This window comes from Erinaceus europaeus, chromosome 7, assembly GCF_950295315.1.
Source record: "Erinaceus europaeus chromosome 7, mEriEur2.1, whole genome shotgun sequence".
NCBI classification, from domain to species: Eukaryota; Metazoa; Chordata; class Mammalia; order Eulipotyphla; family Erinaceidae; genus Erinaceus; species Erinaceus europaeus.
This window is the reverse complement of record NC_080168.1, coordinates 114,045,128-114,068,130: the sequence shown is the minus strand read 5'-3', so window position 1 is coordinate 114,068,130 and position 23,003 is coordinate 114,045,128. Positions and strand designations below refer to the sequence as shown.

Below are 23,003 nucleotides of genomic sequence, written 5' to 3'. Positions count from 1 at the left end.
TAACTTCACCATGCATGAGGACCTCGCACCATCACATGGCGCACCTGCATGGTGGAGCAGTGCTGTGCTATTTCTGCCTCTTGCCCTCTATCTTAAAAAAAAAAGTGTGCCAAGAGTAGTGTAATTACGTTGGCATGGAGTCCAGTCATGACACTGGTGGCAAAATAACAGCAACAAAACAAAAAGGATCCGTGAGGTACTGCACCCAGCCGAGCACCCGCACTGCAGTGCCTAAGGGCCTGGAGTCAAGCCCCTGGTCCCCACAGGTTAAAAGTAGGACTGCAGGTGCCCTTCTCTTTCCCCATTTCCCATGCCCCTCTCAATCTCAGTCTCTCTCTGCTCTCTCAAGAGGAAAAGAAAATGGCCATGACTGCAGTGAATTAACTGGTGGCAAAAAAAGATACATGTATACCCACTCACTCTGTCACCCACCCACTCACTCTGTCACTCACCCACCCACTCTGTCACTCCCTCACCCACCCACTCTGTCACTCACTCACCCACCCACTCTGTCACTCCTCCACCCACTGTCACTCCCCCACCCACCCACTCTGTCACTCCCCCACCCACCCACTCTGTCACTCCCCCACCCACCCACTCTGTCACTCCCTCCCCCACCCACTCTGTCACTCCCCCACCCACTCTGTCACTCCCTCCCCGCCCACTCTGTCACTCCCTCCCCCGCCCACTCTGTCACTCCCCCACCCACCCACTCTGTCACTCCCTCCCCCACCCACTCTGTCACTCCCTCCCCCACCCACTCTGTCACTCCCTCCCCCGCCCACTCCCTCTTTCCCTGCCCCCACCACCACCACACGCCGCAAGGGGAGGCCGCCCAATACGACCCGCGCTTGCGCATCGCTGCCGGCAGCCGCGCGGGGGCGCCCACGAGCCCGGCCGAGGGCCGACGGGCACCGCTGCCGCCATCTTGCCCGCCGTGAGTTCCGCCATGGGCTTGGGGCTCCTGAGCGCCGTGCTGTTGTTCGCGGGGGGCTCGCTCACGCACTCAGGACACCTGCCTCTCTCTGAGAGGCGGGAGCAGGTCGGAAGCCCCGGGTGGGCCCATGCCACGCGCGACAGGCAGAAGCACCCCGGCCAGAAAGAGGAAGGGCCGGCCGCCCAGGGCAGTAGGTGTCGCCCGCCCGCGCTTAGCCAGCAGGTGCGGGCCGGCCTGGCGCTCGGACCCGGGGCCGCCAGGAGGCCAGTGGGGTTGAATTCCCAGTGGAAGTGGGCTGGCGCTTGGCCCACGGCGGAGGAAAGTCACTGCGCTCTAGCTCTCACTTTGCCCCGGGAAGCACGTGGCACACGGCAGCTTTCCTCCTGTTTTCCCTCTGGGCACACGGACTGTGGCGCCATCGCCTTAGCGCGACCTCCGAAGCCACGCCTGGCTTCAAGCAGAGTTTTCTCCAGCATGTGGCAGTGCCTCGAGTATCTAGTTTGCTCCATTCTTTCCTTAACTAGAACATGGCTGAGCTCTGGCTTATGGTGGTGCCGGGCATTGAACTGGGGATTTCAGGGCCTCAGGCACGAATTTAAAAGGTTTTTGCCATCAAGGTTATCACTGAGACTTAGTGCCTGCATTATGAATCCACTGCTCCCTGTGGCCAGTTTTTTTTTCCTTTTTTTTTTTAAACCTGGTAGGACAAAGAAATTGAGAGGGGAAGGGGAGGTAGCAAGGACACAGACACTTGCAGCACTGTCGCCACTCATAAAGCAGGTCCTTGTGCATTGTAATGTGTGCAGCCCCCAGGCATGAAGGTGACTTCTAAGTTAGCTCTCTCCCAGCTCTATCTGCTTTAAAAATCAGAATTTACACTGATAAGATTGGGGAGGGGGCGCGCGCACATTAGGTATCCAGGCCAAATAATGTCCCTCTTTGCGGTTTTTAGATTGTGGAAGAGCGCGGCTGGTGAATGTGCTGAAAGGGTCTCGCATCATAGGGGGAGCAGATGCTCAAGTTGGTGCCTGGCCGTGGATAGTTAGCCTGCAGATAAAATCCGGCAGAAATCACGCTCATGTGTGTGGAGGCAGCTTAGTGACAGAAAGGTGGATCCTCACAGCTGCTCACTGCATTAAAGACCCTAGGTATGTATTCACAACAAGCTTTTGTTTCATTCGCTAGGAAACATTCTCAGGTGCTGGAGGGCCATTTCACTTCAGCCACGTTCTGTAAGGCCCCACCTGCAAGTACCTACAATCCCTGAACTTTTGTTTAAATGAAATCTTTAAACCAGAGGTCAGTAAGTAAACGTTGTCTGTGTACTATAAAAAGATAGTAAATATTTTGGGCTTTGCAAGCTAGATATAGCCTCTGTCATAACACTACAACTCTGCCCCTGCACAACCAAAGGGACCGTAGGGGACATGATTCAATGAGGACAATTGTGATCAAATAAAGCATCTTGATAGACACTGAAATTTGAACAAAATACCATTGTTATTTTGGGGAGGAGGGTTACAAACCATCTGAAAATGTAAAAAACATGATCATGAGATGAATAAACATGGGAGACAAAACAGAGCTGGCCGGCGGGTTGGAGTTTGCCAGATGTGGCTTTAAATAACGAAGCTTTTACTTTAGCTTTTTAAGATGATCGTATTGGAACCATGTGTCTATTGCGTACCATTAGGTCACGAGCTCTTTGAAGAGAAGGCCTGTATATTGGATTGTCAGGAAAGTCGTGGTGTACCTTTATGTTTTTCTACGCTACGCAAAAATGCGTCAGGACTTTGCTGACAACCCAGAACTTTGCATTCTCCTTAGTAGTATAGGACTTGGGCTGCTCTGCAGAAGACCCAACAAGTATTTGTTGAGTCTGTGAATGACATCAGCTACAGAGAAGCAGGATTTACTCCAGTAAGAACAGAATTTATGCTCTTCCCCATTTCATATGAAGATCTAAGATCAGCACTTAGGGAGACCATGATACCGCTCCTATGAATTTCCACTGGTCTTTTCTTTGTAAACAGAGCTGGGGCCTTGTACATTCACAGTCTCATTGTTCCCAGATCAACTTTTTCATTCTGATAGGCAGCAGCAGGAAAGACACCATAGAGCTGGAGTTTCCTCAGTGCTGCCATGGTATTTTCATGTGGGACTGTATTGTGGGTATGACAAAGCAGGTACCCTATTTGGTGAACTATTTCACAAGCCGTGTGTGTGTGTGTGTGTGTGTGTGTGTGTGTGAATTATCTTTACTTATTGATAGAGACAGCCAAAAATTAAGAGGAAGGGGGAGATAGAGACATATCTACAGCACTGCTTCATCACTTGTGAAGCTTTCCCCCTGCAGGTGGGAACCAGGGGCTCGAACCCAGGTCCTTGCATTCAACCAGGTTTGCCACCACCCATCCTCATATACTTAGGTTGATAGAAAAGGTTAATAGAAAATATAGGTATTAGAAAAGAATAAAGCAGCACTAACAACTTAAAAATTCAATGGATGGGAGTTGGGCGGTGGTGCAGCGGGTTAAGCGCAGGTGGCGCAAAGCGCAAGGACTGGCATAAGGATCCCGGTTGGAGCCCCCGGCTCCCCACCTGCAGGGGAGTCGCTTCACAAGCGGTGAAGCAGGTCTGCAGGTGTCTATCTTTCTCTCCCCCTGTCTTCCCCTCCTCTCTCCATTTCTCTGTCCTATCCAACAACAATGACATCAATAACCACAACAATGTTAAACAAGGGCAACAAAATGGAAAATAAAAAATTCAATCGAGTACTAATAGGTAATTGGGCACATAAGGTTTTCATCTGTCTACTAAAAAAAATGAGTTTGAAGGAAAAGAGATGTGAAAAATGGGAAGATACAGTGCAAAAGGACATAAAGGAATCAGTTTTGTTCTTTCAGGTGTGGGTGTTTTATAGACAGGCATACTGCCTGCTTTCAGATCCTTAAGGGAGGAAAGGTCTGCTTGGCATGGCTTGAAGGGTTTCTGGAAAGCTTCTTGCCTACAAGTCTCGACACTGTGATTACACTGTTGTGTTCCTATGACACCTTGGGGAGAACAATGAGTTTGGAGTGGGGAGACCTGTATCCTAGTCCTCCCACTGTGCTAAGTGATGCAACCTTTAGGCGCCAGCCTCTACTAATACTAAATTACCTGTGTCAAGAAGATACTTTGTTCTGGCCCACTGGGGGAAAATAGAAACAGGCTGGAGGGATGAGTTGACCTGCCAGCGCCCATGTCCAGCACAGAAGCCAGAGCTCCTACCTTCTGCACCCCAAAAACAACCTTTATAAAGGGGCGGGTGGTGGTGCACCTGGTTGAGCACATGTTACAGTGCACGAGGACCTAGGTTCAAGTCCCTGGTCCCCACCTGTAGGGGGAAAGCTTCATGAGTGGTGAAGCAGGGCTGCAGGTGTCTCTCTGTCTCTCTCCCTCCCTATCTCCCTCTCCCCTCTCGATTTCTGGCTGTCTCTATCAAGTAAATAAAGACAATTAAAAAAAAAAAAAAACCCTTTATCCATACTCCCATCATGGAAGAAGTGATAGAAGGAAGAAGATACGAGGTGCACTCCAGCTCTATCAGCACCCGGAGAGAGAGGAGGAAAGGAGAGGGACATATGGAGGGAGTAATATTGTCAGGAGTGGCTTGGAGAGGAAGAGAGGATTGGATCAGGAAGAAAAAGGGGCAACTATGTGTAAATGTGGACAGATAGTTGTAGAGATGATGGCTGGCCCATGTCTACAACCTCAGGAACTGTGGTGGCTTGCAGTGAGATTCAGCACTCTAGTACTGGGACGGTGTGGATTTAAACCCCTGTTGACACGTAATTTTGTAAAATAAATCAATATAAATAAACTTCCTAAAACAAATAAAATCTTTAAAAAAAATACAGCTTTGTTACACTGACCTAGAATCTTGATGATCAGAAATATTTCAAGTACATCCTCTGTCTTGTATATGAACTATTGCAATATTGTGGGTTTCTCTAGTCTGACAGAATCATTGCTTTGATATGTTGACCCAGATGTTTTTCTCCATACATAAGTTTCACTGGTTCAGCATTTTAGAAACTTTGTTCATGGTTCCATGACTGGAAAGCGACAAAATCAAGACTCAGATTAAGTTTTGTCAGGACAAAACCCAGCAAACACGTGACTGACTCTCTACCTGAAATGCTGCAGGCTTGGTAGACTCCTGCCTTGGGAACTCTCTGATGTCAGCCTTGGACAGCTTTCCTAGAATGCTTTTATTTTTTCTGTCTTTTTTCGCTAGCACACAGTTGTCACTGGGACTTAGTGCTTGCATGACAAATCCCCAGCTCCTGGTGGCCATTTTTATTTCCTTTTTTTTTTTTTAAACTCTGGTAGAGAAAAACAGAGTGAGGGAAGGAGAGAGGGAGAGAGCCTGCAGCCTGCTCCTCCGTTTGTGCAGTTTTCCGCCTGAGGGTGGGAGCAGGGCACAGTAATTGTACACTTTACTGGATGTGCCACCACTCCGCCCTTAGAAAGCTCTTCTTAATGCTGAATTTTAAGGTGGTCTTCCTCCTGCCTTCTGAAGCATAGAATATATTAGATCTGTTTTCCTGAGGCTGGGAGATAGCAGAGTTTGAGTTCTACCATGTGAGCTAGGTGTGAGCCCCATGGGTCCCTGGGCAAAGGCAAAGAAGCTTCGTAAACAGCGGAGTGGCGCTCTGGTGTCTGTCTGTCTGTCTCTCTCTCTCTCTCCCCCTCCCTCCCTCCCTCTCCCTCTCTCTCTCTCCTCACTGTCATTCTCCAGCTGGGGCAGGAGAAAGGCTATTGGGGCAGTGGAATCACACAGGCGCAAAGCCCCAGCCAAGTCCTGGTGGCCAAAATAAATAAATAAATCTCAAAAAATAACTCATGGGGGCGAAGTGGTGGCCAGCCTGGCTGAATGCACACATTCAAAAAATGCACACATTACCAAAAATAATTCATAAGTGACTAAATTCTCTCTTCTAGGCATTTGAAAGTAATATTCGAGTCGGGCCGTAGCGCAGCGGGTTAAGCGCAGGTGGCGCAAAACACAAGGATCCCAGTTCGAACCCCAGCTCCCCACCTGCAGGGGAGTCGCTTCACAGGTGGTGAAGCAGGTCTGCAGGTGTCTATCTTTCTCTCCCCCTCTCTGTCTTCCCCTCCTCTCTCCATTTCTCTCTGTCCTATCCAACAACGACAACAACAACAATAACTACAACAATAAAAAAAAAAACAAGGGCAACAAAAGGGAATAAATAAAAAAAAAAGAAATATTCAAATTCTACTTAAAAGTTTTCAAAATTAAATCTGAATACTTTCCCCATTTGCCCACCACACACTAGGCACCGGGCGAGATGCTGAGGATAAGAAGGAATCCTGGGGGCTAGCCTGCCACCTCCTGCTCCTGGGGCCCCCAAACCTTCCATCACAATCAGCCCTTACTGCTCCCTCAAATGACCGTTTGTCAGGACCTGCTTGGACATGAGATGAGGTGCTGTCTGAAGGGCGTCACACGATTCTGTAGTCAGAATACCCATGCAGGACTGGGAGGTGGGTAGCTCACCGTGCACAGGGACCCCCAGCACTGCATGGGCGAACCGTGCATGCAAGTCAGTGAGGGAGGCTCTGGAGTGGTGCTGTGTGTCTTTTCTTTCTGTTTCTCTCCCCTCTGTGTCTCTGAAACTTAAAAGGAGAAGCCAAGGTCTGCCAGGAGCAGTGGAGTGGCCTAGAAGTGAGGACCTGGTAAGCATTAAAACAGAAAACCTCATTCAGTAACCCTCTGAGATAGTGGTTTTTATCTATATTTTATGTTTGAGGACTCCAGAGGTCAAAGATTTGCCAGCCTGTCTACCTGCATCACACTGCTGTTAAGTGGCGACTCACTGACCTGTGTCTTAAATCTGCTTCATGCCTCTTCTCTCAGTAATTTTTCCTTTTCATTTATTATTGGAGAGAGAGAGAAATTGAGACGGGAGGGGTTGACATAGAGGGAGAGAGACAGAGACACCTGTAGCCCTGCTTCACCCCTTGTGAAGCTTTCCCCCTGTAGGTGGGGACCGGGGGTTTGAACCTGGGTCCTTGTGTGCTGTAATGTGTGCACTTAACCAGGTGTGCCACCGCCTGGTCCCCCCAATATTTTTCTTTTTGCCTCCACGGTTCTTGCTGGGGCTAGGTGCCGACACTGAATCCACCACTCCTGGCGGCCACTCTTTTCCATTTTATTGGACAGGACATAAAGAAATTGAGAGAGGAAGGGGAGACAGAGAGAGACACCTGCAGACCTGCTTTGCTGCTCGGCTCAAACCTGGATCCTTACACAGGTCCTTGTGCTTAGTACTATGTGCACTTAGCTGGGTGTGCCACCACCTGGCCCCCTCTAATATTTTTCAATATCTTACTCTTTTTTTTCCCTACAATCTTCAAACATGTTTAGGTCATTTCATCATTTCAAAAACAATTAAAAATTTACCTGTCTGCTCTTCCCCCCTCAACAGACTTGGTTTTTTTTAACCACAGCACTACTCAGGTCTGGCTTATGGTGGTGCAGGGGACTGAACCTGGGACTTTGGAGCCTCAGGCATAAGAGTCTCTCTGCAAAGCCATCATGCATTGCCCTCGCCCCCCCCCTTAGGTTTCTCGAGAGATTCCCTATTGCTTCGTCTGATTCGAGTCATAAAATATTGACTGCAGTCTGATTTCTTTAGCCAGAACAGCCCATCAGTATCCACCTCAGTGCCAAATCTAGCCACCCTTCTCAGTCCCACAGCATTTGGGGAAGTTAACCACCCCTCACCTCAGAACTCTCTTCTTGACTTCTGTGACCCCACTCCCTACCCTGCTCATCCTCCTAAGGAGTTTTTGCCCATCTTTTTAACGCCCTTGCTTTTTCAGTTCTACATCCCACCCCCTGCCTTACCACTCTGCTCGTTCCAGACATGCCTCGGCTGCCTCTGTTTCGGCCATCACCATGTGCTGGCAGCCCGCGTCTTTACGGCCCAGCCACTCAGCTCCTCACTGGTCATCTCCTGGGGCCATGACTAGAGGCCACAACTAAACTGTTCAGATCTCTCCTCTGAGACTGTGCTTCACTCCCTCAGCATCAAGAGCTCTGCTACCCTGAGAGTTAGCTGATCTCTCCTGCTTCATTTATTCACGCAATGCCTAAGGCTTGTGGACTTCCTTGTGGTATCTCTTAAATCACCTCAACACTCCCCAGACATTCAAAATACTAGCTTCTGTAGTCCCAGCTCGTCACTGGTACTTGACCCTTCTGCCCTGACACGTATTCTAATAAGGGTGAAGTGGTACCTCCCTGTGTGCATGTGGTGAGGGAGGGTGAAGGAGTTGGGATATGGTAATGCAAAAAGCCTCAGAGGTCTCAGACTCAATTCCCTGCACTCCCCTAAGTCAGAGCTGAGCAGTGCTTTGGTTAAGGAGCGGGGGATTAATGTGATGCAGGGCATCAAACCTGGGGCCTTGAGGCTGGGCGGTAGTGTAGTGGGATAAGTGCACATGGTGCGAAGCACAAGGACTGACATAAGGATCCAGGTTCGAGCCCCCGGCTCCCCACCTGCAGGCGGGTCACTTCACAGGCAGTGAAGCAGGTCTACAGGTGTCTTTCTCTCCCCGTTTTTCCCTCCTCTCTCGATTTCTCTCTGTCCTGTCCAGCAACAACAGCAGCAATGGCAGCAACAAGGGCAACAAAATGGGAAACATGGCCTCCAGGAGCAGTGAATTCATAGTGTAGGCACCAAGCCCCAGCGAGAACCCTGGAGGCAAAAAAAAAAAATCCCAAACCTGGTCCTCACACAGCAAGGAATGCAGAGCCACCTCCCTGGCCCTTCAGGGTTTTTTTTTTTTTTTCCTAAGAGTAATGCTTAGTATCCTTTCATTTGTTGATTGATCATTTGGATAGCTTCTGTGGAGAAATACCTTTTCAAATCTAACTGGATTACTGGAAGTGGTAGAATTCTTCATACAATCTATATACTAATCTCTTCAGTCTATATATTGATCTCTATCAAATACATGATTTGCAAATATTTTCTCCCATTCTCTGGGCTGTCTTTTCACTCTCTTGGTAGTCTTTATTGATATCCAAACACTTGACATGATGAAGCCCAATTAATTTTGTCTTTGTTTGTCTGTGCTTTTGGTATCATTGTCAAGAAGTGATCAACTTCTGTATCATGAAGTCTTTCTCCTGTATTTTCTTTTGAGAGTTTCATTGTCTACTTTTACATTTGAGTCTTTGATCTATTTCAAACTAACTTCTGCACATAATCTAGGGGCTCTAACTTCATTCTTTCACAGGCAGAAGTACAATTTTCTATTTATACTTTGCATACTTAACAGAAATATCTTTGTTCCTCTGATGTTATCATCAAGCACATACACACAGCTGCCTGGTGAAAAGGAATTTCTGCACCAGAGCTCCTCCCTCCTCATCCAATTCCGCTTCTAACAATTAACAACTTCCCGGGTTTCAATTGTTGGCATTTCACTACAGAAGAGTTTTTGGTCTTGATTGATTTGCTTGCTTTTCTTTCAAGTCTATCAAGATCTACTAGTCACATCTTGTTTTTATATCTTGCTTCACATACTAGTGCTAGTCACTTATTTTTTGCTTGGTTTAATTCTCAGATTCCTGTGCCAATTTAATAACTATTAAAATTTTCAAAAACACAGAAGGTAGAGGAGACCACGTGGTCAGCCCCCATTTGCTTGCCGCCCAGCTTCAAGTTAGTGACTCATGGCGACCAAGTTCCGTCTCCTTCTGAGCAGTGTCTTCCCTGGCGATTATTCGAAGCAAATCTTAGCTATGCCACTTTATGAATTCTAAAAGATAGGAGTCTGACTCAGATTTACACAATCAGATATCAATGCTCTTGGAGCTAACTTTAGTGCTCAGTAGTTTTCAGACGTTTAATTTCATTTCACTTTTCAAACTAGTTTGCTGTCCCAGTGCCATTTATAAATCATTTCATTTCCCCCTCACCGGTAAGGGGGGGGGGGGCTAGTTTAAGCATATGCTGAATTTTCATGTACTGGAATCTGTCTGGAGACTTTCTACCCCATTAATCCTTCTTTAAAGATTTCTTTGCTGGGGGATTAATGGTTTACAGTCGACAGTAGCTCACAGCAGCCTTCCACATGGGTAGCGTCTCTCAGTTTCCACATGACCGACCACCCCCACTAGACTGGCCTCCTTCTTTCTCTCTCACATTGTTTTTCACTTGACGTGACTTTGTTGCATAAAAGCCTAATTAAGTTTTTGTTATTGATCTAACATGAGAAAAACAAGAACTAATGGATTTGTAAGAATATTCGCTTGATTCTATTTATATTACCATTTATATGAAAACATTTACTGTCTTTCAGTGACCCATTCAATTGGAGAGCTGTAATTGGAACTAATAATGTAGATGGGCACCGTTCGCATTCCAAGACCATGAAAGTGAAAGAAATCATTGTCCATCCAGACTTCAACTCATACACTTATTTAAATGACATTGCGATTTTTCTTTTAGCAAAAGCAGTGAGATATAATGACTATATTCAGCCTATTTGTTTACCTTTTGGTGTCTTCCAAAACCTGGACCAAAACACAAAATGTTTTATAAGTGGCTGGGGACGAACAAAAGAGGAAGGTAATTATCTGGATTTTATTGATACAAACTTTGTGGATTATTGGCAGAGGGTGAGTCCTTTATGTGTCTTTATTGATAGATGTCTTTATTACCATGGATTTAGAAAAATAAGTATAGACCAGTGAAAAGGAACTTTTTTGGTCTGTATTTTCCTTGTATCAGAGAGGAAATTATTTTCCATTGCAAAGATTTTCTGATTGTATGTGTAAAGATACCTGAACATTTAACATTCTCAGAGAGAATGACAGTTCTAAGTATTTCTGTGTGTTCTGACACTCCCAGGGAGTGAAGGATGAACTTAGGCCACACATGCATGCTATGTGCTGAGTGGCTTCCCTGGAAAGTTCTTTTTATTTTAGAGTGAGATGCTAACAGAGACTGCTAGTGGCAGTGTGAATCCTACTGTCACTTTGGGCAAACAAGAGTTTCCTTAAAAAAAAAAAAAGAACTACCGTATGAGCCAGCATCAGAAAAACCCATTTTACGTATTTATCCTAAGGAAACAAAGAGAACTGCATGAAAAGACATATGCATTCCCCGTATCCACAGCATTATTATTCACAATAGCCAAGAAGTTAAAAACAACCTAAGTATTGGCTAACAGGTAAATGAGCAAAATGCAGTATGTGTAAGGATGCATATATACCAGTCTGTGTATGTGACATGACAGTTTTTATTTAGATATAAATGAAGGAAATCTGTCACTTTCAACACGTTTGGAATCTCAGAACATTATCTCAAATGAGTCAGAACGAAAAACAAATACCAGGGAGTCGGGCAGTAACAGCGGGTTAAGCACAGGTAGCACAAAAGTGCAAGGACCAGCTTAAGGATCCCGGTTCAAGCCCCCTGCTCCCCACCTGCAGGGGAGTTGCTTCACAGGTGGTGAAGCAGGTCTGCAGGTGTTTATCTTTCTCTCCCCCCCCATCTTCCCCTCCTTTCTCCACTTCTCTCTGTCCTATCTAACAATAACGACATCAATAACAACAATAATAATCACTACAACAACAATAAAAAACAACAGGGCAACAAAAAGGGAAAAATAAATATTTTAAAAAATTTAAAAATCTTTTTAAAAGAAAGAAAAACACCAAATGATTTTAATGTATTTTATTTGTTGAGATGTATTTATTTTGGATCTAGATAGAAATTGAGCGGAAAGGAGTAGGGAGAGAGAAACCTCAACACTGCTCCACCACTTCTGAAGCTTTCCCCCTGCAGGTGGGGATCAGGGGCTTGAACTTGGGTCCTTGAGCATGGCAACATGTTAACTGAACCAACCAGGTGTACTGCCGGGCTGGGCTAGCTTCACAGGCGGTAGAGAGACGACCAGGGACTCATGGCTGAGCTGGGAAGCAGTATCTTGTTTATTAATCAGATACATCGCCTTTTATGCATCTCTTCACCGGAAGTGGCAAGGGAAAGGAAATGACTAGGAGAGGGGGCGGAGCAAAAAAAGCACAAAAAGAACTTAGAAAGCTTCCATCTAAACAGTGGGAATTAAACCAATGCCCTGCAGGCAGGGCGGTTCTAGTGGTTATGTAAATAGACCACAGCGATTAAGCAGTACAACAGAAGGGGTCTTTAGAAGCAGACCAACAGTGTACCACTACCCTGTTCCCTCAGATGACTGTCTTTGTACAACCTAAACAATATGCATTCATAGATACAGAAACTAGTTTGCTGACTACCAGAGAGAGGAGGGGGTAGGTAAAATTGGTGGAGGAGGTCATAAGAGTACAAACTCTGTTACAGAAAAGTCGAGGGGCCAGGAGATGGCACACCTGGTTAAGCACTCACATTACAGTGTGCAAGGACCGAAGTTCAAGCCCCTGGTCCCCATCTGCAGGGGGAAAGCTTCACGAGTGGTGAAGCTGGGCTGCAGGTGTCTCTCTATCTCTACTCAATAATAAATAAATAAATAGATGTTTTAAAAGAGTGATGGAGATGAGATGCTCAACATAGTGAATGAAGTTAATAACAGGCTGTATATTTGGAAGTTAAGAGTAAATCTTTAAAAAGTCATAAAAATTATCACCACAAAACCCATAAATATAGTTGGTGGCATGCTAACTTTAATTATGCCTCCTTAATCTTCATATGTAATGATTTCGTTTTTCCTCTTTTCATGACTTCATGTATTGAGGCATATTGTTGTGCACTGTTTTCAGTTTTTTTTATTGGCAGGACTAATGGTTTACAGTCGAAAGTTGTTAGTGCATGTGTAAAATTTTTTCTGAGTAACACTCTAACCTCCTACCTAGGTCCTCCTCCACCACCATGTTCCAGGACCTGGCAGCCCCGCCCCCGACCCCCAGAGTCTTTTATTTGGTGCAATACAACAAACCTAGTCCGAGTTCAGCTTTGTGTTTCCCCTTCAGTTATTTTTCAGCTTCCATGAGTGACATCATCCCATATTCATCCTGCTCTTTCTGGCTCATCTTATTTCACAATTCCTTCCAGCTCCATCCAAGATGAGGTGAAGATGACTTCATCATTCTTAGTAGCTGAGTAGTATTCCATTGTGTATATATGCCACAACTTTCTCAGACACACTCATCTGTTGTTGGACACCTGGGTTGCTTCTGGTTTTGGCTATTACAAATTGTGCTGCCATGAACATAGGTGTGCACGGATCTTTTTGGATGGGTGTGTTGGGTTCCTTAGGACATATCCCCAGCAGAGGAATTGCAGGATCCTAGGGAAGGTCCACTTCTAGCCTTCTGAGAGTTCCCCAGACTGCTCTCCACAGAGGTTGGACCAACTGACACTCCCACCAGCAGTGCAGGAGCATTTGTTGCTGCTGTCATTCCTGATGACATTTGGATCACAGGGGTGAAGTGGTAGCTCTTTGTTGTATTTATTTGCATTTCTCTGATAATCAATGACTTGGAGCATTTCTTCACATGTCTGTGGGCCTTTTGGATCTCTCCTTTGGTGAAGATTCTGTTCATCTCCTTCCCTGTTTTTGGTATTTGTAGCATGCTCCTCAGGCTGAGTTTATCATGCTGTCCTCATGACTGAGCTTGAGGTCTTTGTGAAGACAAAGAGATGAATTCTCTCTCAAATAAAACATTTTATCACTAGGTACACATGAATTAGCAACAACGATGCTCAACTTAACCAAATGGTTAAGGCAGTTTCTCATGTTGTCTACTATAAAGTTACTAATTTTCTCTTTCTATGTTCTAGTCCTTGGAAGTGTGTTACTTACTAAATCTAGTTCACACTCAAGTAGAGGGGATTAACTTCGGTTTTTTAGAAGAGGGATAATGGCATGTATTATTTGGAATTAAAATCTAATAAAGAGATGTATGTATATCAGTATAAACTTGTATTATGTGAAATTAATAATTTGGGCTAAAATCTAACACTTCATTTAAAATTATGTTGCTCAGATTGTTCAAGCTTTGGAAACCACAGCTTTTTGGTTTGATTGTTATTCCTGGCATGCCAATAACATTGCATTTTTATATTATCATTGTTGGTTTAATGCTGATTTACAGAATTATAAGATAATAGGGGTATAATTCCACACCCTTCTCACCACCAGCATTCTGTGTCCCTGTTTCCTCCATTGGAAACTGCATTAGGGGGCCAGGTGGTGGTGCACTGGTTGAGTACACATGTTACACACAATGCTCAGAGACGTGCATTCAAGCTCTCAGTCCCACCTGCATGTAGAAAGCTTTGCTTTGAGAGTGGTGAAGCAGGGTTGAAGGTGTCTGTTTCTCTCCCTCTCTATCACCCCCTTCCCCTCTTGATTTATGGCTGTCTTTATCCAATAAATAAAGATAATTTTTTTTAAAAGGAACTGCATTAGTTCTCCCAAGATCATAGATAATGGGTTGACTATTATTTCTATAAATATCTATATATATTTATATATATGTGCCCATGTTTCCCTATAGTCCTGCCTTCTCTCTTTCTAAGTCACACATACTACTACTTCTGAGCGTCCTCCCCCCTCCCCCCCGATCTTCTCTCTCCAGATCCTGATGGAATTGGACTTCAGAGCTCTCTGGTCATCTTCCCTTAATACTTCTCCCCTCAGAGTACAGACCAAAATTCTATATGGGGTGCAGAAGGTGAAGGTCTGGCTTCTGTAATTGCTTCTCCGCTGGAGATGGGCGTTGGCAGATTGATCCATACCCCCCAGCCTGTTTCTATCTTTCCCTAGTGGGATCATAATGTTTTTCGTTCTTTTTTTCCCTTTTTCTTTCTTTTTTTTCTTTTTTGTTTAATCCAGAAACTGCTTTGCTCTGGTTTATGGCGCACTGGGCATTGAACTTTGAACCTGTGCCTCAGGCATGATAGTTTGTTTTGTACATCATTGTGCTCATTCTTTACCCACCTTCTTGTTTCTAGCACCAAATGGTGTTTATTTGTAGTCCTCCTGGTCAAGGCCTAAAAACTGAACATTTCCCAAGGATCTGTGGAAAACTGAAACATTACCCTTTATTGGAGAATATTTAGACACCAAAATCAATGTGCTGGCCATCACTCTTTGTAGGAACACTCAGCAGAAGGCTAGGCAGTCTAGCCAGCATATACAAATACAAGAGTGGCTATTTGTGTCTATGCATGCTGATATATATCTTACTTAAATCCAGCATTGTTTAGTGTTTGTTTTTTTTGGTAGCAAGAAATATGGATCTTATCATCTAAGCTATTCATTCACTTATGTATTAAGTCTGAGTACAGAAGTAAACCATTTTCACGGCTTTTAACATCATTTAGAGAAACAAGTTTATAAACTAGAGTACTGCATTTATGTCAATTGCTTTTGTCTTTAATGTAGTTTTCAGTCAAGGCACTAGTTTTCAAGGTTACTTTGGTCAGTTCCTTTTTAATATGTGTAATACAGTTAGTCTGTTTTGTCAAATTCTGCATTCCATCCTAGGATTTTCAACATGCTGAATTCATATATTTGCATATGTTAATATGAACTCTGATGCACAGTTGTATGGACTTTCCGAACTCATAGATACGTTTCTCAGAGGTTCCATGTTAAAGTTCCATCGTGCTAATATAGCCTTTGTGGGTCTCACCTCTGATTCCTGGTCAGTTTTTCATACATTTAAATTTGCCTTTTGCAAAGTGGCATATGAACTTAGTTATTCAGCAGTAATTAGGTAGCCTGTGTCTACCTAATGTCTGACTCTGACTACACTGTCTTCTCTCATTTAGGAAAAAACATTTTAGAAATCTGTGGTGTGTGAATATAGCAGTCCATTTTATCACTGAATCATAATTTGCTTATTCACATTTACTTATTTTATTTATTTTTTTATATTTATTTTCCCTTTTGTTGCCCTTGTTTTTCATTGTTGTTGTAGTTATTGTTATTGATGTCATCATTGTTAGATAGGACAGAGAGAAATGGAGAGAGGAGGGCAAGACAGAGAGGGAGAGAGAAAGATAGACACCTGCAGACCTGCTTCACCACCTGTGAAGCAACCTCCTTGCAGGTGGGGAGCCGGGGGCTCAAACCAGGATCCTTACACCGGTCCTTGCGCTTTGCGCCATGAGCACTTAACCCACTGTGCTACCGTCCAACTCCCGACATTTACTTATTTTTTAAAATTTTTAATCAGAACACTACCCAAGCTCTGGCTTATGGTGGTGCTGGGGATTGAACCTGGGACACTGGAGCCTAAGGCATAAAAGTCTTTTTACAGAATCACTATGCTATCTCCGCAGCCCTTATTCACCTATTGAAGAAAATGTTAAATGCTTTCAGGTTTTTTTTTGTGTGTGTGATCATAAAGATGCTACAAAAATGTGGCAACAACACAGAGAACACTGGACTTTGCTATAGCACCCTTCTAACTTCCTGTAACTTTATTTCTAAGTTAAAGTTTTTTTTTCAATAACTCAGATTATAAGCAAAGACCATGATCAACCAATACATACACCATCACCACCCAGGATTTTGAGGAATACTGGAGAGTCTGTTGCTTTTAGGAACACTGTTAAATGAAAGGGGGGAAGGATCAAAATGGTTCCAGAAAATATGTAAGTACAAATTTTTTTCCATACAAATTGCTGCCCCAATCAGAGCAAAGAGAGCCTCAGGCTTGGATTTTTAGTTTAAATGAGTTCTGGGTTGGTAATACCTTTAGATACCTAACAGAAGCAAATGAAAATTATTTGTACAGAAACACTATTTCAACTAAGACATCAAAGAATTTCATCAGGTGAAGTTCCCATATGAATTAACAGCAGGTTAAGCGCATGTGGCAAGAAGCACAAGGACTGGAGTAAAGATCCAGGTTCGAGCCCCGGCTCCCCACCTGCAGGGGAGTCGCTGCACAGGCAGTGAAGCAGGTCTGCAGGTGTCTGTCTTTCTCTCCCCCTCTCTGTCTTCCCCTCCTCTCTCCATTTCGCTCTGTCCTATTCAACAATGATGACATCAACAACAATAATAACCACAACCACAATAAAACAATAATAGCAACAAAAAGGGAAAGTAAATATTTTAAAAAAGAACAAAACCCCAGAAGAAATAAGGCGTCCCAAAGTTAGCAGAAAGACGACTTTAGAATAAGACCTACTCAGATTTCAGATGTCCAAACCACCAATTAATGCAAAAACATTGACTATATCACAAGAAACAAAAAAGTGATTGAAAATATGAATTAAAAGGAGTTATGAAAGACAACCAAACAACTATGACAATAAAAATATGTAAAGAGTTAAATGACCTCCATGTGCTAAAGCAGCGCCGGGTCAGCGAAAGCAGTACCAAGTCGTCAACTAAAGCAGCGCCAGGACAGCGAAAGCAGTACCAAGTCGTCAACTAAAGCAGCACCAGGTCAGCAAAAGCAGTACCAAGTCGTCAACTAAAGCAGTGCCAGGTCAGCGAAAGCAGCGCCAGGTCAGCGAAAGCAGCACCAGGTCAGCGAAAGCAGTACCAAGTCGTCAACTAAAGCAGCGCCAGGACAGCGAAAGCAGTACCAAGTCGTCAACTAAAGCAGCACCAAGTCAGCGAAAGCAGTACCAAGTCGTCAACTAAAGCAGTACCAGGACAGCGAAAGCAGTACCAAGTCGTCAACTAAAGCAGTACCAGGACAGCGAAAGCAGTACCAAGTCGTCAACTAAAGCAGCGCCAGGTCAGCGAAAGCAGTACCAAGTCATCAACTAAAGCAGTACCAGGTCAGCGAAAGCAGTACCAAGTTGTCAACTAAAGCAGTACCAGGTCAGCGAAAGCAGTACCAAGTCAGCTAAAGCAGTGCCAGGTCAGCAAAAGCAGTACCAAGTCAGCGAAAGCAGTACCAAGTCGTCAACTAAAGCAGTACCAGGTCAGCGAAAGCAGTACCAAGTCAGCTAAAGCAGCACCAGGTCAGCAAATCTAGAGATCTAAGAGATTCCTGTCAACCAGCGGCTAACAATCAAATGTCACCAAGAGGATCAGGAAACAAACTAATAATGAAAGTCAACAGATTATGCTCCACAAAGTTTCAGATATTAATATTTTAGTTACAGAATATAAAATAAGTTTATGTGGAGTGGGGACTGGGGAGGTGGCACCACAGACAATACCTGTTTACAGTGGTGCTTTGCTCTGCTCTCTCATTAAATCAAAATCAGCTTTTTAAATATATTTATTTTAATTAATTTATTTTTATAGAGAGAGAAATTGAGAGGAGAGGGGGAGAGAGACATTAAGACACCTGCAGCCCTGCTTCACCACTTGTGAAGCTTTCCCTCTGCAGGTGGGGACCTGGGCTTGAACCCAGGTCCTTGTACACTGTATTGTGTGCACTTAATCCATTGCCACTGCCTGGCATCAAAATAAGCATTTTTTAAGTAGAAGTAAAAATGAGTAGCGCCCAGTAGGACCAGGGAAATGGCTCAACTGACAGAGCTCAGGACTGAAAGCCCGAGGTTTCCAGTTGATCCCCAGATATCTTTCTCTCTCTCTCTCATTTAACTCTCTCACATGACTTAAATAATTAATCTTTAAAAATAAGTAATGGGCTATATCTATCGATAGAACCACCAAATATATTTAAATGAGATGTGACTGGAGTGGGTTGGTGGCATAGGGATGACAGTGCTATTTAATGCAACTAGTAACCTGGTGTCACTGATAAATCCCTGGCCCTCTCAACTTACATTGAAAATGGATTCCAGAAGAATTTAAAGACGGGTGCTGTCTTTGTTGATCTCACAGCAGCCTATGACACGGTCTGGCACCGTGGTCTCCTAGTCAAGATCTCAAGATGCCTGCCTCCATGGGTGGCCAACACTATATCGTTTCTTCTCCAAAACAGAAGATTCCGGGTGCATCTGGGTGACAAGTCTAGCAGATGGAGACTTGTCTCAAGTGGCCTCCCCCAGGGCTCTGTTCTGGCTCCTACGCTATTTAATATTTACATCAATGACCTCCCAGAAACTTCTTCAAGGAAGTTCATCTACGCCGATGACATTACGCCGATGACATCTGCTGTGCAACTCAGGCATCCAAGTTCGACATCCTCGAGGAAACACTCACGAAAGACATGTCTCTGATATCTGATTACTGTAAAAAATGGCGACTAATCCCTAGCACTGCAAAAACGGTATCATCTGTTTTCCATCTACACCATGCCTCGGCCTCGCGTGAGCTTAATGTGGAGCTTGGCGGTACGAGAATCCGGCATGAAGCCCAGCCAGTCTATCTTGGCATTACTCTCAATCGCACCCTGTCATTTCACAAACATCTCATAAAAACTGCAGCAAAGGTGGGCGCGAGGAATAACATCATTGCAAGACTGGCCAGCTCCTCATGGGGCGCGAGCGCTTCCACACTACGATCATCATCTCTGGCATTATGCTATTCCACTGCAGAATACTGTGCCCCAGTATGGTTCCGTAGCCCCCATGTCCACTTGGTCGATTCCAAATTATATTCCTCCATGAGGATCATTTCTGGAACCATCCGTTCCACCCCGGTTCCATGGCTGCCAGTTCTTAGCAACATCGCCCCGCCAGATATTCGTCGGGATGCGGCATCATCTAAGTTCATTTCCCACGTCTACGCTCGACCGGACCTGCCAATATACGCGGATATCTTCGCCCACCCTGTCCAAAGCTTGACGTCTCGTCACCCAATCTGGTCCCCTATGCCTACACTGAACTTCTCTGTTCCAGTCTCTTGGAAACAGAGTTGGCAGTCAGCTGAGGTAAAGAACAAACACCTCATTACGGACCCCTGCAAGTGTCAACCCGGCTTTGACCTAGCACTTTATGATTGGGCCCTCCTCAATCGCTATCGAACAGGCCATGGCCGGTGCGCTGCTATGTTCCATCGCTGGGGAGCCAGAGACAACCCGAATTGCCCCTGCGGCTACAGACAGACTATGACCCACATAGTCAATGACTGCCACCTCTCCAGATTCAAAGGAGGTCTCGAAACTTTACATCAGGCTCAACCTGACGCTGTTGACTGGCTACAGAAGAAGGGCAAACGCTAGAAGAAGAAGAACTGATAAATCCCAGTAGCTATGTCACAAACCATGATTCCATCCAGGACAGGCGTTAATCTATACAATTTAACATTTTACCAGGAAAGGCACTGAATACAAAATTTCCTTTGATGCTTGTTGGTTTTCAGATGTCATGACACAGATTACTAAAAAGAAATGATAAAGACAGGTGTTTTTTAAATTTTTAATTTATTTATTTATCCCCTTTTGTTGTCCTTGTTTTATTGTTGTAGTTACTGATGCTGTCATTGTCGGACAGGGCAGAGAGAAATGGAGAGAGGAGGGGAAGACAGAGAGGAGGTAGAGAAAGACACCTGCAGACCTGCTTCACCGCCTGTGAAGCGACTCCCCTGCAGGTGGGGTGCCGGGGCTCAAACCAGGCTCCTTACGCAGGTCCTTGCACTTTGCATCACCTGCATTTAACTCGCTGCACTACTGCCCAACTCCCAAAGACAGGTTTTAAACACTTTCAACAAAATGGTTAAGAAGCTAAATCACAGGAAGTCGGGCAGTAGCGCAGCAGGTTAAGTGCACGTTGCGAGAAGCATAAGGACCAGTTTAACAATCCCGGTTCGAGCCTCCGGCTTCCCACCTGCAGGGGAGTCGCTTCACAGATGGTGAAGCAGGTCTGCAGGTGTCTTTCTCTCCCCCTCTGTCTTCCCCTCCTCTCTCCATTTCTTTCTCTCTCCCTCTGTCTTCCCTTCCTTTCCCATTTCTCTGTCCTATCTAGCACGACATCAATAACAACAACAACTACAACAACAACAACAACAAAACAAGGGCAACAAAAGGGAAACTAGATAAATAAATAAATATAAAAAAAAGCTAGATCACCCATTACTAAAGATTTCACACATGAAGCTGGGCCCAGTCTGCCAGCAAGACAGCAATGTACTCAGGGTGACCAGACAGGCTCGAGCTGCAGTGGTGCCAGACGCCACCTCCCTGCAGCAAAAGCCCTTCTTGGTGACCTGTTCAAGGAAACATGCCTTGTGAAAACTGTACTAATATAATCCCGGCTCTAATCAGGGAGGGGGTGGAAAATAACACACACATCAATCTTATCTCTGATCTGCTTTCATAAGGCTTTCTGGGTCCACACATTCCACACTGCCCTTCAATATTTCCTTAGGAAGAGTGGAGTGATGCTACCCTGCTGGCTGACCTTCTCCAGGACTGCCTTTTTTACTCCTTATCAAAGCAGGACTTGGGCTCTGCTGACCAGCTCCCCTGGAGTATAATTAGTACAGCACCAGATTTATAGACAGATATATGACAACCCTCAAAAAACTAAATGCACCACCTTTCAATGTTAACTCTATGTGCTTTGTATTCTTGAAACTTACCTGGCTACCAAGAGAAAAGAATTAGGGATGTTTCCAGCTAAAGTACAAAATCTCTACACATTTTGATGTTTTAACAGGAAGAAATGTCCAACACACATGATAAAGGGACAGACCCAATACCAAAATACCTTGTTAAATACAAGACTTGAAGCCCACAGCCAAATGATTTTTTTCTTTCTTCACTGAGATCTGTAAATGGCTCAATATAATTTGAGGTTTTACTTCTCTTTCCAAGGCTGAAACACCATCTAACTGGAAGACAGAAGTACAGGTGAATAGCACCGCATGATAGGGGCCAGATCTAACTGGAAGACAGAAGTACAGGTGAATAGCACTGCATGATAGGGGCCAGATCTAACTGGAAGACAGAAGTACAGGTGAATAGCACCGCATGATAGGGCCAGGCAGTGGCGCGCCTGCCCGTGCACATTTGACCTTGTGCAAGGACCTGGGTTTGAGCCTCCCCTTCCCACCTGCAGGGGTGGGGTGGGGAGCTTTACAAGTGCTGAAGCAAGTACTGCAGGTCTCTCCTCTCAATTTTTCTTATCAAGTGGATTTTTTTTTAAAGGAAAAAAAAAAAAAGGCTGCCAGGAGCAATGGTGGTGTTCAGGCACCAAGCCCCAGGCATCACTCTGGTAGTATAAAATAAAGTAATAAAGACTAGTAAGTAAATAGTACTGACTAGATGTAATCCCTTTCCAGAAGGAAGTACTAAGGGTAAAAATTCTAATAGTAGGGAGTTGGGTGGTAGCGCAGCAGGTTAAGCATACGTGGCGCAAAGCGCAAGAACTGGAGTAAGGATCCCGGTTCGAGGCCCCGGCTCCCCACCTGTAGGGGAGTCGCTTCACAGGTGATGAAGCAGGTCTGCAGGTGTCTATCTTTCTCTCCCCCTCTGTCTTCCCCTCCTCTCTCCATTTCTCTCTGTCCTATCCAACAACGACGACATCAATAATAACTACAACAATAAAACAACAAGGGCAACAAAAGGGAATAGATAAATATTAACAAATTTTAAAAAATTCTAATAGTGTAAACGAATCTGGCACAGAAAGAGTAAGTGAACAGGAGTCCACACAGAGGAGAGATGAGGTGGCTCGGCGGGCAGTGTGTGCAGTGCAAGCATGAGCCCCACTTGAGTTGGACCCCGGCACTGCATTCCATGGAGGATGCACTGACCTCTCAGGAGGCAAATAAATTTTTTAAAAAGGAAGTGGTGGCAGAGGAGTGAATAGCCTGGGAGGTGGACCAGCAGCAGAACTCCAGATTCACAAGCAAGACATCCTGAGTGATTCCTGGCACTGCATGAGTCAGAGGGCTGCTCTGGCTTCTCGGTCTCTCTCTAGCTCATGAAATGGACAGAAAACTTAAACAGAAGTTAAGAGTGGTATACAGCTGAGGACATGCCTCATGGTAATAGCATCAGCCTGACATGCCTGAGGTCTAACCCCTGGTGAGTCATGTACCGTAGTGGTGCTCTGGCCTGTCTCTGTCTTTTTCTGTTTCACATCAGATTCTCTCTCACACATAATAAACCTCTTTGAAAGGTAATGATGGGGGAGGTGCAGAAGTTTTGTGGCAGGTGCAGTGTGAAATTATT

General features: G+C 44.9%; 1 protein-coding gene across 1 annotated transcript in view; it reads left to right on the top strand.

Moving 5' to 3' along the window:
* Positions 1 to 878: 878 nt before the first annotated feature.
* TMPRSS12 (transmembrane serine protease 12) overlaps positions 879 to 23,003 on the top strand; it is a 31,430-nt gene continuing 9,305 nt past the window's right edge. The window contains exons 1-3 of the mRNA XM_007528531.2: positions 879 to 1,127; positions 1,890 to 2,085; positions 10,319 to 10,587. Of these exons, the coding sequence (XP_007528593.2) occupies positions 950 to 1,127; positions 1,890 to 2,085; positions 10,319 to 10,587 (643 nt within the window). The 5' untranslated portion in view covers positions 879 to 949. The remainder of the gene's footprint in view (positions 1,128 to 1,889; positions 2,086 to 10,318; positions 10,588 to 23,003) is intronic.